General features: G+C 43.7%; 1 protein-coding gene across 4 annotated transcripts in view; it reads right to left on the reverse strand.

Annotated features, from left to right (window-relative positions):
* LOC118341886 (paired box protein Pax-3-like) overlaps positions 1 to 12,363 on the reverse strand; it is a 26,126-nt gene that overhangs the window by 5,759 nt on the left and 8,004 nt on the right. For all 4 annotated transcript variants that reach the window (XM_035680291.1, XM_035680289.1, XM_035680290.1 and 1 more), the window contains exons 5-7: positions 4,989 to 5,188; positions 3,742 to 3,907; positions 2,830 to 3,044 (exon numbers count right to left, since the gene is read on the reverse strand). In XM_035680291.1, the coding sequence (XP_035536184.1) occupies positions 2,830 to 3,044; positions 3,742 to 3,907; positions 4,989 to 5,188 (581 nt within the window). The remainder of the gene's footprint in view (positions 1 to 2,829; positions 3,045 to 3,741; positions 3,908 to 4,988; positions 5,189 to 12,363) is intronic.

Consider the following 12,363-nt stretch of genomic DNA (forward strand, 5'->3'; position numbering starts at 1 on the left):
TTGGTGGTATCGAGTCTGTTTTTGAACCAGTTGAAACCTCTTTGCCCCACAGCTCTTTTTCCGTCCCTGTTGCTGGCCAAGGAATATTCCCCCAAATTTGATTATCTGGTCGCTAATTAAAGACCAGGTCAAGAGCAAACGGATTTTCTCAAACTGCAAATTATTCTGGAGGGTTGAAAAGGAGCCTGAGCTCACACAGACCTTTCTCGTTGTGTTATCATTTGTCGGCACTATCTCTCTCGGAGATAAGTCACATTATACTTGGCCATGGGTTTTTGGAGCAGTGTCAAAAAGGGAATTTTAGGAATTTAAGTGGAGCCGTGGATCTGAGACAAATTCTTAATTCTTCCTTTCTGGTGCTATGTCTGTCTGGGAGCCTTTTTGATGTCAGCGCAGGGGATTTCCTGCTGTGTGTGTGGTGTGTGTGTGTGTGTGTGTGTCTGAGTGTGTATGTTTGTCTCAGTGTCCGTGCTGGTTCATCATTTACACACACTTCTCTGCATTTGGTATGCTAAACTTTAGAACATTTTATGTTATTTATGAAAGCTTTTCAGAAACTAAAAATACAAGCAGATCCATCTCTCTTCCCCCCCCCCCCCCCCTTCAACGCTTGCTGGATTTACCTGTCCATCATCAAAGTGCTCAGTAAACCGTTAATAATAAATTGAGACTGGCTTTATCACTTATGAAAGTAACTTTAAGTGAACCTGCTACCTCTAAATGTATCATATCCCACCTCCTCCACAACAGAGCAAAGGCCTCAAGGCTCCTCCAGTTGTCCTAATAAGAAGCAGGTACGCTGCTCTTTTGGTCCTCTTGGCCCTCTAAGTGACATATTATTCTACATCCACACACACACATGGTCCTGCTTAAATCATTTCCCAAGTAGGGGAGGTGAGTGGAGGAGTCCATGTTGATTTGGAGAGGGGAGTTGTGTTTCCTCCCATGCCCGGTAACATTTTCCTAAAAAATTAACCTGTGTTTGAAGGGTTTGGTTTAAACAGAAAGAGAGTAAGTATACATTGGCTTAAACAAGCCACAGGGAGCAGGGATAAGTGCTCTTTAAACCCATGAATTCTAGTTTGGTTACTTTATCTTTGGTCTTTATCTTTTTAACCAAACCCCTACTCATCATCCCTCTTTCCTGACCCTTTCCCTGCCTCATGAGATAGCTGCTGGCTTGCCCGTCCAGGGTGTTTCATATCGGAGCACTGCCGTTGCCAGCGGCCTAAATCAGAGCATCCAGGAGTTAGCAGGGAAGAATGTTGGGATGGGGGGCAACATCTGAGACGGGACATTCTATCCCCGCTGTATGAAATATATACAAAAAAATTAGAACCTTTGCTTTCACATGGGGGAATGTCGAGGCAAACATTTTAAGAATGCAATCACGAGAAGCTTCCCTTGAGGCTATAGTATAGCAGTGTAGAGTGTGTAGCAGTGTTTGTGCACACATACATGACCACGAGGATGCTGTGTCTAGCTGCCTTCGTGCACAATATTGTTTGTAAAGGATATTCAGTTTGTTCATGTTTAATGCATGCAGCAGTGTATGTCTGCATGTCTGAAAGCATGTATGATGGTTATTCAGTTTACAAAAGTAAAAGCATAAGGACGAACTCTGCAGATAGGGTTTTCAAAGGAAGCAGTCTTCTCACAACACACACTTACTGCCCCAAACACTTGCACACATTGCTGTGTTCCCTGTATTGCTGCTGTATTTGAAATAATAAAAAATGCAGTTATCAATTGTGCCATCTAAACAGAAGGTTGAAAAGTTGACTTAGCCATGCTGCTCAAGCATGTCGTGTAATATTTGTGTAAAAGATGTTGCAAAATCCTCAACTGATCCTCTAAAATGTCATGGAGTTGATCAATTATCTACACTGTGTGCACGTGTGTGTCCCTGTAATTATGTGGACCTGTGAGCCTGTGTGCATTGGTGCGAGTGTGTCTCTGACTTCACACTGCTGTTCTCTGAGGAGTCAGACTGCGTCAGGCTGAAATCTCATTTTCTGCCTGTTAGGGTCTCCAGCTCCTCTGTCTCCTCTGTTGTACCCTCTGTCTAGGTGCAGAGACCTTGGGCCTCCATGCCTGGATAATTGGCTGTAATTGTCTTTTCACTTCTCATTTGTCACACACTCAGATGTCCTCTGTCCTTCTAGAGTCATCTTACTTTTCTTCTCCAAGAGTGAGTGACCCATCCTCCCGCACTGCAGAGGAGTAAGTGTGTGTGTGTGTGTGTGTGTGTGTGTGTGTGTAGAGCGTACAGTTAGTAGACAAGTGGGTGAATCAGTAAGCGCGTGCATTTATTCCACACCTGGCTGAAATATTACTTGAAGAGAGTATGTATTGTGTGAAGCTGTGTAAATCATGCGTTTCTCAACCGGGTTCAACTCTTTGAAATCATGTTCAAATCTAATTCTGCCCAGCGGCTCTGGTGTGGCATGTTATGGGTATTATTCATGCAAGTCAAACTATCTTAGTCTCTAGAGGTGTGTACAGTGTCAAACACACAAGTCTTGTTCCTGTCAAATAAATACACTGCAAAAAAAAAAAACTTAAATCTTCTATTTTACCGTTTTGTATTTCTTAAAACAAATTAATGCAGTATCTGTTTTCAGCTATAATTGTTGTCTCCATAGATTTCCTTTTCAAGGCTAAAACTGTTATTGTGGAGTTTTCTCACTAATTTATTTTAGGAAAAAAGTTTTCATCTATTAAATTTGAGACTAAATTACATTTCTTTCAGCAGTGCAGTCTGCTGTTTTACTGACTGAGCTGTGTGTCTGGCTTTGAGAAGCTCAAATACACATATTTCAGTCTCACCTGTGGAGAGAGTCCGTTTCCTATGGCGGGGTTCATGGGATTGGCCGGTCCTCCGGGGCTCACAAAGCTGTCCGAGTAGCCTGAGAAGGAGTGGCGTCCTGAGGCGAGGCAGTAGGCGGATCCTCCTTCTCCCTGCCCTCCACCTCCGGAGGCTTGGTGGCCCGAGGAGGGAGGGAGAGGCTGGGGGCGATGCACCGTGCTCGGGGGCTCCGACACTACCAAAGGCATTACAGACAAAGTTAAGGATTGTCAGTTAAAAACTGCAAAACGTAACCGCTAAGTGATTGGTGGTGGGATCAATGAACTTTTTGTTACTGCGTTAACTTATCCCTTAAGCAGAGGTAAAACTGCTGGACTGACTCAATATAAACTTACATTTAAAAACATGTCTGTTCAATCTGTATAAAGACATTTATATTTTTTGAATATGAAATCATATTATAAAGTCTTTCTCATGCAGTGTTATAGGTTATTTTAATTTAGCAAACAATCCAAAACTATCAGACTCTCTGGTTATGCAATAAAGACCAATACTTCTGTCAAATTATACTTTGTTTAATATAATATTAATGATTAAAATAGAATTACACTTAGGATAGTAATTTAACTGACACTGAGAAGAGCCTCAAGATAAAAAGACAGTTGAATGTTTTGTAATAACTGCAGAATGATAACGTGTCTCTCTGTGGTGAGATATTTCTACCACAAATGGGTTTTGGATTCAAACCAAATGAAAAATGCAATGCCATCAATATAAGAACAAAACTGTCTTTCATTTTCTAAACAAACCTTCTGCTCATAGCATGAATACTATAGAACTATTCTGAACTTATTTGCTGCAGTATGTTATATTTCTCCACATGTGAACCTTCAACCACTGCATTTATTTCCACAGTCCGTCTCCTCTCTTACCTTGTGCTATAGATGAGGGGGGGTAGGTGCTGTCAGAGAGCTGGTAAGGGGGGATGCTTGACATGGCTGAAGGTGGGAAACCCCCTGGGATCAGGTGATTAAATGCCATCAGTTGATTGGCTCCTGCTTGCTTCCTCCACCTCGCCCGCCTGTTGCTGAACCAAACCTATGAAGGAGGACAATGATTTGGTTTTTTTTTTATTATTTTATTTCTTGTATTGCCTTTACTTGAGAAGAGTGAGGAAAGAGAGAGAGGGGATGACATGCAGCAAAGGGCCGCAGGTTGGAATCAAACCCAGGCCGCTGCAGTAAGGACTCAGCCGTTGTGCATGGAGATACGACGTTTGATCAGTGTGTGTGTTGTGTGTTTATCAGACTACAGTTTTTAATGCTGCCATCCATGTATGTATTAGCAGATATTTTAAAGATTAAAAAAATCACAGTTAAAAAAGCGGTAGCTATATTTGTTTGCACAGTTAACACATACTTACATATACTGTACACAAAATAATACATTCTCTAACAGTTCAATTAGAGCGTGAAGCTGAAAAGGAAGGTGAAAGACAGAGTGAGAAAAAATGTTGAGTGTGTACGTGTGTGTGGGTAAGATGTGTATCATGGCTGGTTGCACTGAGTGTGTGAGTGACATGCCGTGTCCATATGGACAGGACTCACACTGGGCCTGCTTACACTTCACATATGGAGCCTGTGGAGGAGAATTTACTGGACTCCAGATCAGAAATAGGTAAGTCCACATTGGGCCCCTGGGAGTGTGGATGAGAAGTGTATGTGTGTGTATGTGTGTGTGTGTGTGTGTGTGTGTCATTGTATGAAGCAAACAGAGCTTAGCAGGTTGCCTTTAAATGGTCAAAGAGTGTGTAAAGCCATAGGGTTTATGTCTAAAAGTGTGTGTGTGTGTGTGTGTGTGTGTGTGTGAGACAGGGATGTTCATAGGTCATCAAGTTGCACGCTGGTGTGTTAGGTCAGATAGAAGTCAATGTGTGAGTGTTGCTATCTTGTAAACATTTTTATGTTTTAAGTTAAGTTTTAAGGATTTCATGGTTCTCTGTAATGTTGAGGTAAAGTGTATAACCCCTAAGCTTAACCCTAACCCAAACTCTTTCACAATCCATCATATGAATTCCTGTATTTAACAAGCTAAAATCTGTTTTTGTCTCTCTTCAGTTTTTTAAAAGCTTGCACATACTGAAAGCGGATATACAGTATGTGCATTTGCCCTCTCATACCTGAACCCTGGCCTCTGTGAGTTTGGCCCTCTGGGCGAGCTCCTCCCTGGTGTAGATGTCGGGGTAGTGGGTCCTCTCGAAGGCCCTCTCCAGCTCCTCCAGCTGCTCTGCCGTGAAGGTGGTCCGACTGCGCCGCTGCTTCCTCTTAAGCGGCAGATCAGGCTCCGACTCTACGTCCGAACCCTCGTCTGAGTGACTTGCTGTTCAAACGCAGGAGACAGAAAAATAGGAAATCAGTCAAGATGAGATTTTCTCCCAGTATCAGATATCAGAAGTTAACGTTTTCCACTCCTCAAAGGTTTTTTCCTGATAAACCACATACACACACTCAGCTTAACTTAGCCTCAGCAGAGCTTTATAAAACCTGAAGTGACCACCTGACCTTTGAAACCCTGCTGAGGAGCAAACATGCTGATGCTGGTGGTGCTTTAAGTGTATTTTTTGTTATGGTGGCTGTTCAGCAGAATAACAAAATATCAATTGATTTGCTCTCTGTTTTCAATCATTTACTTTAGTGGCTATTTTCTTTTCTTTACACACTCCCACACAGACATGCACCATCAGGCATCATTCTTCCTCAGTCTTGTGGCCAAACAGACCTCCATTCAGAAGGAATATTCTGAGCCTGAGGAATAATCCCAATGGACAAGATTCCCAGGGCACCACAGGGGGACTGGTGGACTAAAAGCCACACAAAAGGCTAATTTGGATCCAGGGGCCATTCTTTAAGCGCGCGTCTGTGTGTGCGTTTGTCTGTGTGCGTTTGTGTGTGTGTATGTGTGTGTGTGTGGACAGTAGCCTGGATTGCCAAGAGCAGTTTCCTGAAAGAAGGATAAACTACTTATCCACTCTCTCTGTCTCGTCACACATATGAGTTCACAGTCCATACGATTTCTCTAGCAATCACTGTTAGTCATAGTGATTCAGTATCAAGTCTTAAGATATATATACATATATACACGTCAAGTTCAGAGTCACAGAGAATCAAAAATGTAATACAGTGATTGAAAAATAAAACTTGTTTTTTGTTTTTTGGTTAATTGTTTTCAAAATTATCAATATGCCCATAAAAAAATCCAAGAGTTTTTCTGATCAACAGTATAAACGCCAAAGTTTTACACTTACAATTATATCAAACGAAGAAAAAAAAACACAAAGTTGTAAACACAGAATATTTGGCCTTTTTGCTCAATAAATGACTTAAACTTGTTATTAATTTTAATATCGAACAATTAATTGATTAAGCAACTAAACTCTCTAATGGAATCACAATCCTAAATTTGAGAAATACAAAACTTACATATTTTTGACAGTGTGATCTTCAGCCTGACTGAGCTGCAGTGTTATTATTAGTCCTGACAGCTTTTGTGTTTCTGCTTTTCATCTCTGTCTCAGATCAGTTTTAATACTATTGTGAACTATGTTCTATAAGCCAGCAGCTTGGATTTTAACTCACTACTTCAAACACTCAATTGGCTCCGTTCTAAGTTCACCAAGGCCAGAGCGCCCACTTTTTGTGTTACACTTAATTAATTCCCCCTCAGCATAGGGGAAGTTTTGTGTGCAACACTGTATTAGTTCCCCCTCAGAAGCAACAATAAAATACAAGAGAATCCAAATAGCTCAGGGCCCCTCATGTGAAACTGATCCTCTCTCCCCCTTCGGCGATTTTCCCCGTGCAACACCAATAGCAGTGGGAGTCAACTTAACATGCATTAGGAGCAAATTGGTAAAGAAACATTCAAGCATGAGGGAGGCAATAAGTAAAATATTTTCAAAGGGGGAGCGAGCGAAATGGAGACATTGCCTTAAGCCTCTGCTGAATATATTGCAATTTTGCACTCATAGATTGCTCGCTCCTTGTCAACCTGCATGTGTGTTTAGCATTTTAACATGAACGACAGACCATAACACTAAAATGGTGGACATGTTCTCAAATGGATGCACAGAAAAGAAGAAAATCAAAATGGCCACTGAGGTTACAAACATCAACTCAGTCAAATGTTTCACAACTTTTTACACACTATGATTTCCAACACGGTGACAGAAACTTTTAGGACTTTGCAGACCATGACCAGTGGGGTCATAGGACTTGTGTTTTAGCTGGTGGGGAAGGAATTCGGGGTGTGGAGTGTGGGGCTCTGGAGTTTTGGACAGGATGGCTGAAAAACAAGAGATGAGGCCTTTTGTAGCCTCCCCCTCCAGGTCCTGCATGGAGGAGGGCTGCTAGGAATGCTTTTTCGCTCCCCCCCGCCCCCCGACTTTAGCAGCATGCACGTTCCTCAGCATTTCACAGGGATTTGGGCCCTGGGAAAGCTGAGGCGGCCGGGAAAATCCTTAATCACTTTGGAATTACCTATCGGTTATGACTGCTACCGGGGTTTGGAGAACTTTTCAAAAGAAGCGACAGAGTGGCACCTCTGAAGTCTCGGGAGTCTAGTCGTGATACAATCCTGAATCAGATCCTTCACAGAGGGCTCAAACGGGCTCATTTGTTTCACTTCACTTCGTCTGATTGCGGCATCACTTGATGTCAAGATAAGGCGATGGGAAGAAACGATAACGCTGTCTGCTGGGGGATCTGGGTCAGTGCCACATTATACCAAGAGAGTAAATGCATTGCACTGAACATCCCACAGCTGACAGGTAGAACACTAGGTGATAGGAATCACAACCAGCATGTATAAAATGTAGAAGAAAACATCAGACTTGCACATTTTTCACTCCAAACAATAGCAAACTCCTGATTTGCCCCAACAAACACACTTTTTGCACTTCTGCACGCCACCCTCCTTAAACAAGCACCACCTTCTCCTCCCTCTTCTCTCGCTCTCATTCTCCCTCCTTTTCACCCTCTCTCGCAGCCTGTCTTTGTCCCCCTTCTCCCCATCTCTCTCTTTTCCACCCATATTTCTCTCTGTGACTCTCGGGCTCTTTGTTGCTCCACAGAGCCGAGGTCTTTGCCGGCGATTTCCACGCTCCATCTGTGGAATCCGTCATGGCTCCCTCGGCCCTTCACAGTGGAGGGCTGTCACCTGCCCCACGGGGGAGCTGGAGGGGGGACATAAAGAGGCTCCGCAGAGGGCTTGGGGGGGGGATGGGGGCACAGCCGGGGGGCATTCTAGCCCCCCCCCCAAAAAAACTACCCCCTTCCTCCAGAGGGAACTGTGAGAGCACCTGAGGGGATGAAGAGGGCAGTGGAGAGGGGCAACAGGGGCCGTTGTTGCCAATGTAAATGTACCCATGGGGATAGTCTGTCTGGGCATCTGTGTTGTTTTTTGTTGTTGTTGCAGTTGGTAGAAGCGTAGTACATGTTGTGAGCCCTGTTGAATGCATGGACCCTAACCAGTTGAGGTGAAAGGAAGAACGTCGATGATTTCCCCCGTCTTCTCTCTTCACTAACTCTCTTTAAACATTAAAATCCCGCCTGTCTCTTCTTAGTTTCTTCTCAGCGCTGTAACAATAATTATGGAGCGTCTAAAAGTGAGTTTGTGTTTGTGTCTTGGCTGGAAAAATATGTAAATTGGCTGTGTACTGTGAATGGTTTAAAGGTGAAAATAAGATGTAACAAATATTTATAAAACAAAAAATCATTCTTTTTAAAATTATTTTGACTTTTTTTCACCAGACTCATGACTTATTAGACTAGATTTTATTAGAAAGTGAACATAAACTTATTTATAAAGACTCCACATCAAAAGAATACTTTTTTTACTGTAGCCTGCAATGATCAGTGTCCTGTTCCTATGGAAATCAATCTATGTCTTTTAAATGTAGGGTTATTTTACGGCAAAAATCACAAAAAATTGTAATTCAATGTAAGTTCCACTGTGACTTTTTAGGTAGTAGAGGCAACTTGTTTTGGTGATGGATAATTTTTATACACTACAAACTCACATCAACATGCTGGATTTTTATGTGTGTGTTTGTTAAGGATAAAAAGAAAAAAAAGTTTGTTCTGCTGCCGCACTCATCACACATTAAGCTTAAGCATCAACCGCATGCCTTAAAACACTAAAATATAATGTAATGCAAATTAAAGTGGCAGGTGATGAAGATTCACGGGATGACGCATGGGGCATAGAGGGTGTTTTGGTGGCAAACATGGGCCAAAATGGAGGGCAGCCACCCAATTGCCCCCTGAAGCTCACTACTCCCCACAGCTTGTCTCAGGAGCTCAGAAACACACACACACACGCACACACAAAAAGGCTACAGCGCTCCAAGTACATGACCTTGTACACACGTCCACAGCGCTGATTCTACATGCATTTTAAGGCTACGTTAATCGAGCTTGTCAGCCCTGAGGCGCCTCCACTTTAGTGTCCATTAACAGTACCCCCTCCTTTGGTCACATGCCTTTAAGTGTGGTCAAGCACACACACAGTACTGTCCAAAATGATCTGTGTGCTGATGAAATATAATGCCAAATCAGCATCAGGATATATATTACCTCTCCTACTGTGACAAAGAGGAGGAGAGAGAAGAGTAGATGGGGAAAGAAGAGGCTGAAGCCTTTCCCCTGCTGCCCAGATCTTTTCCAACCTTGTAAACCTGTGGTTTCAGAGTGCCCCGTTTGCCGTCATCGCCTCGCTATCCCCAAAATCTGATCACATCGATTTGGCACCGTCAAATAGCCTCTGCCAATCAAATTATCCACTCTAACCGTCATATCGCTTCCTGCCTGTATACATATGCTATATCTTAAAACGTTGTATTTATAGCCCCTGTAAACACTTGACTTCTCTCTGTATATTTTGCTCCACCTCAGCTTAAAGGAGTGGGGGGTTGCAGACATGCTGCTGGCTCTTGTCAGTCCATCGAAATATGAGAAAACATGAGCCTTAAAAGGGTAAAATTATCTGAGAAGGAGAAGGCCTGGAAAAGCAGCCTCTGCAAGATTGCCCGGGAGCCGAGGAGCATTAAGCCGCAAAATAAGAGAGGAGCAGTTGGAGGGGGTGGGTGGAAGGGGTTAGAGGAGAAAAGAAAACTGTTTAATTTAACCAAACTGAAGCCCTGAGAGGCACACAGTGCATGGGACTCCAAGCCAAAACAACCTCTCCGGAGCCAAGAAAGCCCAAAATGGATCCCACCGTGCAGCGCCATCCCAGGGAAGAGAAACACGAGGAGAAGGAGGAGAATAGAGGATTTAGCTGAAACAGACTGTTGGAAAGACTTCGGCATTGCTGAGTGGGGGGGCAGTCGGATAGGGACACAAAGGCTTAAATATGTCCACTGAGACATGAGACAGTACGCATTGAGCATACGTATGTGTGTGTGTGTGTGTGTGTGTGTGTGTGGGAGACAGATAGAGAGGGAGTGAAAGGGGATGTGTCAAACTTGGATTTCAGGACTTGGGGGAATTGACTGACCATATGTGGACTATTTACACCCCTCTTCGGACATCCCAGTAACTCTTCTGGGGCTTTGGTTAATAGTGAGGGTAAATTGAGCCTCTGACACGTTGCCCCCCCCTTCTCTCCACCTACCCCTCTCAAAAAACACAAAACAAAAGGCAGAGGAGACAAACGCAGCATTTATTTGGGCGGGCCGACCATGCTGCTCCTATTCAGGAGCCGGGGGACTAAGTGACTGGCCGACTGCATTAAACAGTATATAGAAGTCAAGACAGGCAGATGCTGGGCCAGATAATGGCTTTACTGACAGCTTATGGACCCATCTGTGACTCTTTCTGGTGGGTTAAGAAAAAGATGGTGTGCTTGTGTGTGAGTGCGTGTGGATTTTTGTGCGTGTTTGTGTGCGGGAGGGGGGCTGGAGGGTGAACTCACTTGACTTGCTAAGGAGGAGTTTCAACCTTCACAGCTGCCCTGTAAATGAGAGTGTGTCAGAGCTGTGTGTGTGTTTGTTGTGGGTTTTTAAAGCATGGGATCGTGATTACACACAAAAATGATGTGAGCAATGATGTCGTCAATCACAGCCTTGTTATGCTCCAAAAAAATGACACGACAACGGGTCTGAAGGAGCCTGATGCTCTCAACAAAGAATTATGTGAGTCGTTGAGGATGTGGGGGGGGGGGGGGCTGGAAATGGTTACCTGTCATTTGTAGCTAAATGTGTTTCTAACCCTGTTTCCTGTGTAGCGCTGGGGGAGAGCGACCCTCCGTGGCCCTGTGACCCTGCAGTTCTTCTCTGTCTTTTAACTCTGAAAATGACTCATAACTCCATGTCAGCGGGGGAACTTGTTGGAGTCCAACAAGGAGGCGAGCTGTTAGCAGGTTAACTGTCACTCCCAGTTTGTGTACTTGACAAAGAGGATGTTTGACAGGTTTCATCTCTCTTAATTCTGCTGTCAGGCTGCCCTTACTGACTACAGCAGCTATTAATCTTCCTTATGAACTGATGAAGAGTCCATAAGCGCATACAACTCTTGCCCTATGCAAGTATCTTGTTGCGACCCTGCTTAAAAAAGAGGAAGGAATTTGATCCGGAGCAAGTTAATTTGTGAAGTATAGTAAGAGCTGAGAAATTTAGAATAGCAGTAATGTACTGTATAATGCTGCATTCATGTTATATGGCTGAGGGTAGATGGGAAATATTACTAAGGAACTCCTGGTTTGGCAATGAATCAATATTTGAACAAGGAAATACCTGAAATCAGGTTCTACTGAGCAGTGCATTCATTCAATGACCCGTACAAAGTGTATTATTTTCATCAAACACTGCATTATTGTAGCTTACGCTGTAAAGCTCAAAAACCAATATGATCAAGTATCTATGAAAAACGTCTGCTCAATGCCTTTTTGAGAGTTTGAGAGCGTGCACTATTACAAAAGATATTCCCACATGGCCTGACTACAGCATAAACACACATTTTAAGCCTCTTTCCCAACGCGACACAAAAGCTTCTGGGCTAATTAGTTAACAAAGCTCTGAATGAAAGTCAGGCTTCATCAGTCAGGTGATTGACAGCTGCCTGTCCCCCCATCGGCAGCATAGATGGTGCATTTACTGGCCTCTGGCTGGCCTCTGCAAACTTTGACACTCAACCCTAACCCCAATACACACACATGCACATGCTCAGCAACACACAGACAGATGCATGAGAGGAAAACACACGCACTCGCATTCTTCCTTACTTTCTCAGAAACACACACAAACACACTCATGCACATTAAAAAACAACCTCTCCCCCTCCCTTTCCCCCCAGCTGTTGTGCCTATAGTGCATACTTGCAGCAGATAAAGAGGGGCCTTATTCTAAGGCAAGCCATTCTACTTGACCTTCGCTGGGCCTTTTCACTCTTTCACTCCCTTCAAACTGTCTTTGGGGCTCGCTCACTCTCAGCTCAATGTGGCTAGTCCATCACGGGTGAAGGCTGGGGCGCTACAACGGGTCTTGAAGGGGGAATACCCCA

Source organism: Morone saxatilis, unplaced genomic scaffold (genome assembly GCF_004916995.1).
Source record: "Morone saxatilis isolate NCDOM2014 unplaced genomic scaffold, NCSU_SB_2.0 Contig8, whole genome shotgun sequence".
NCBI classification, from domain to species: domain Eukaryota; kingdom Metazoa; phylum Chordata; class Actinopteri; family Moronidae; genus Morone; species Morone saxatilis.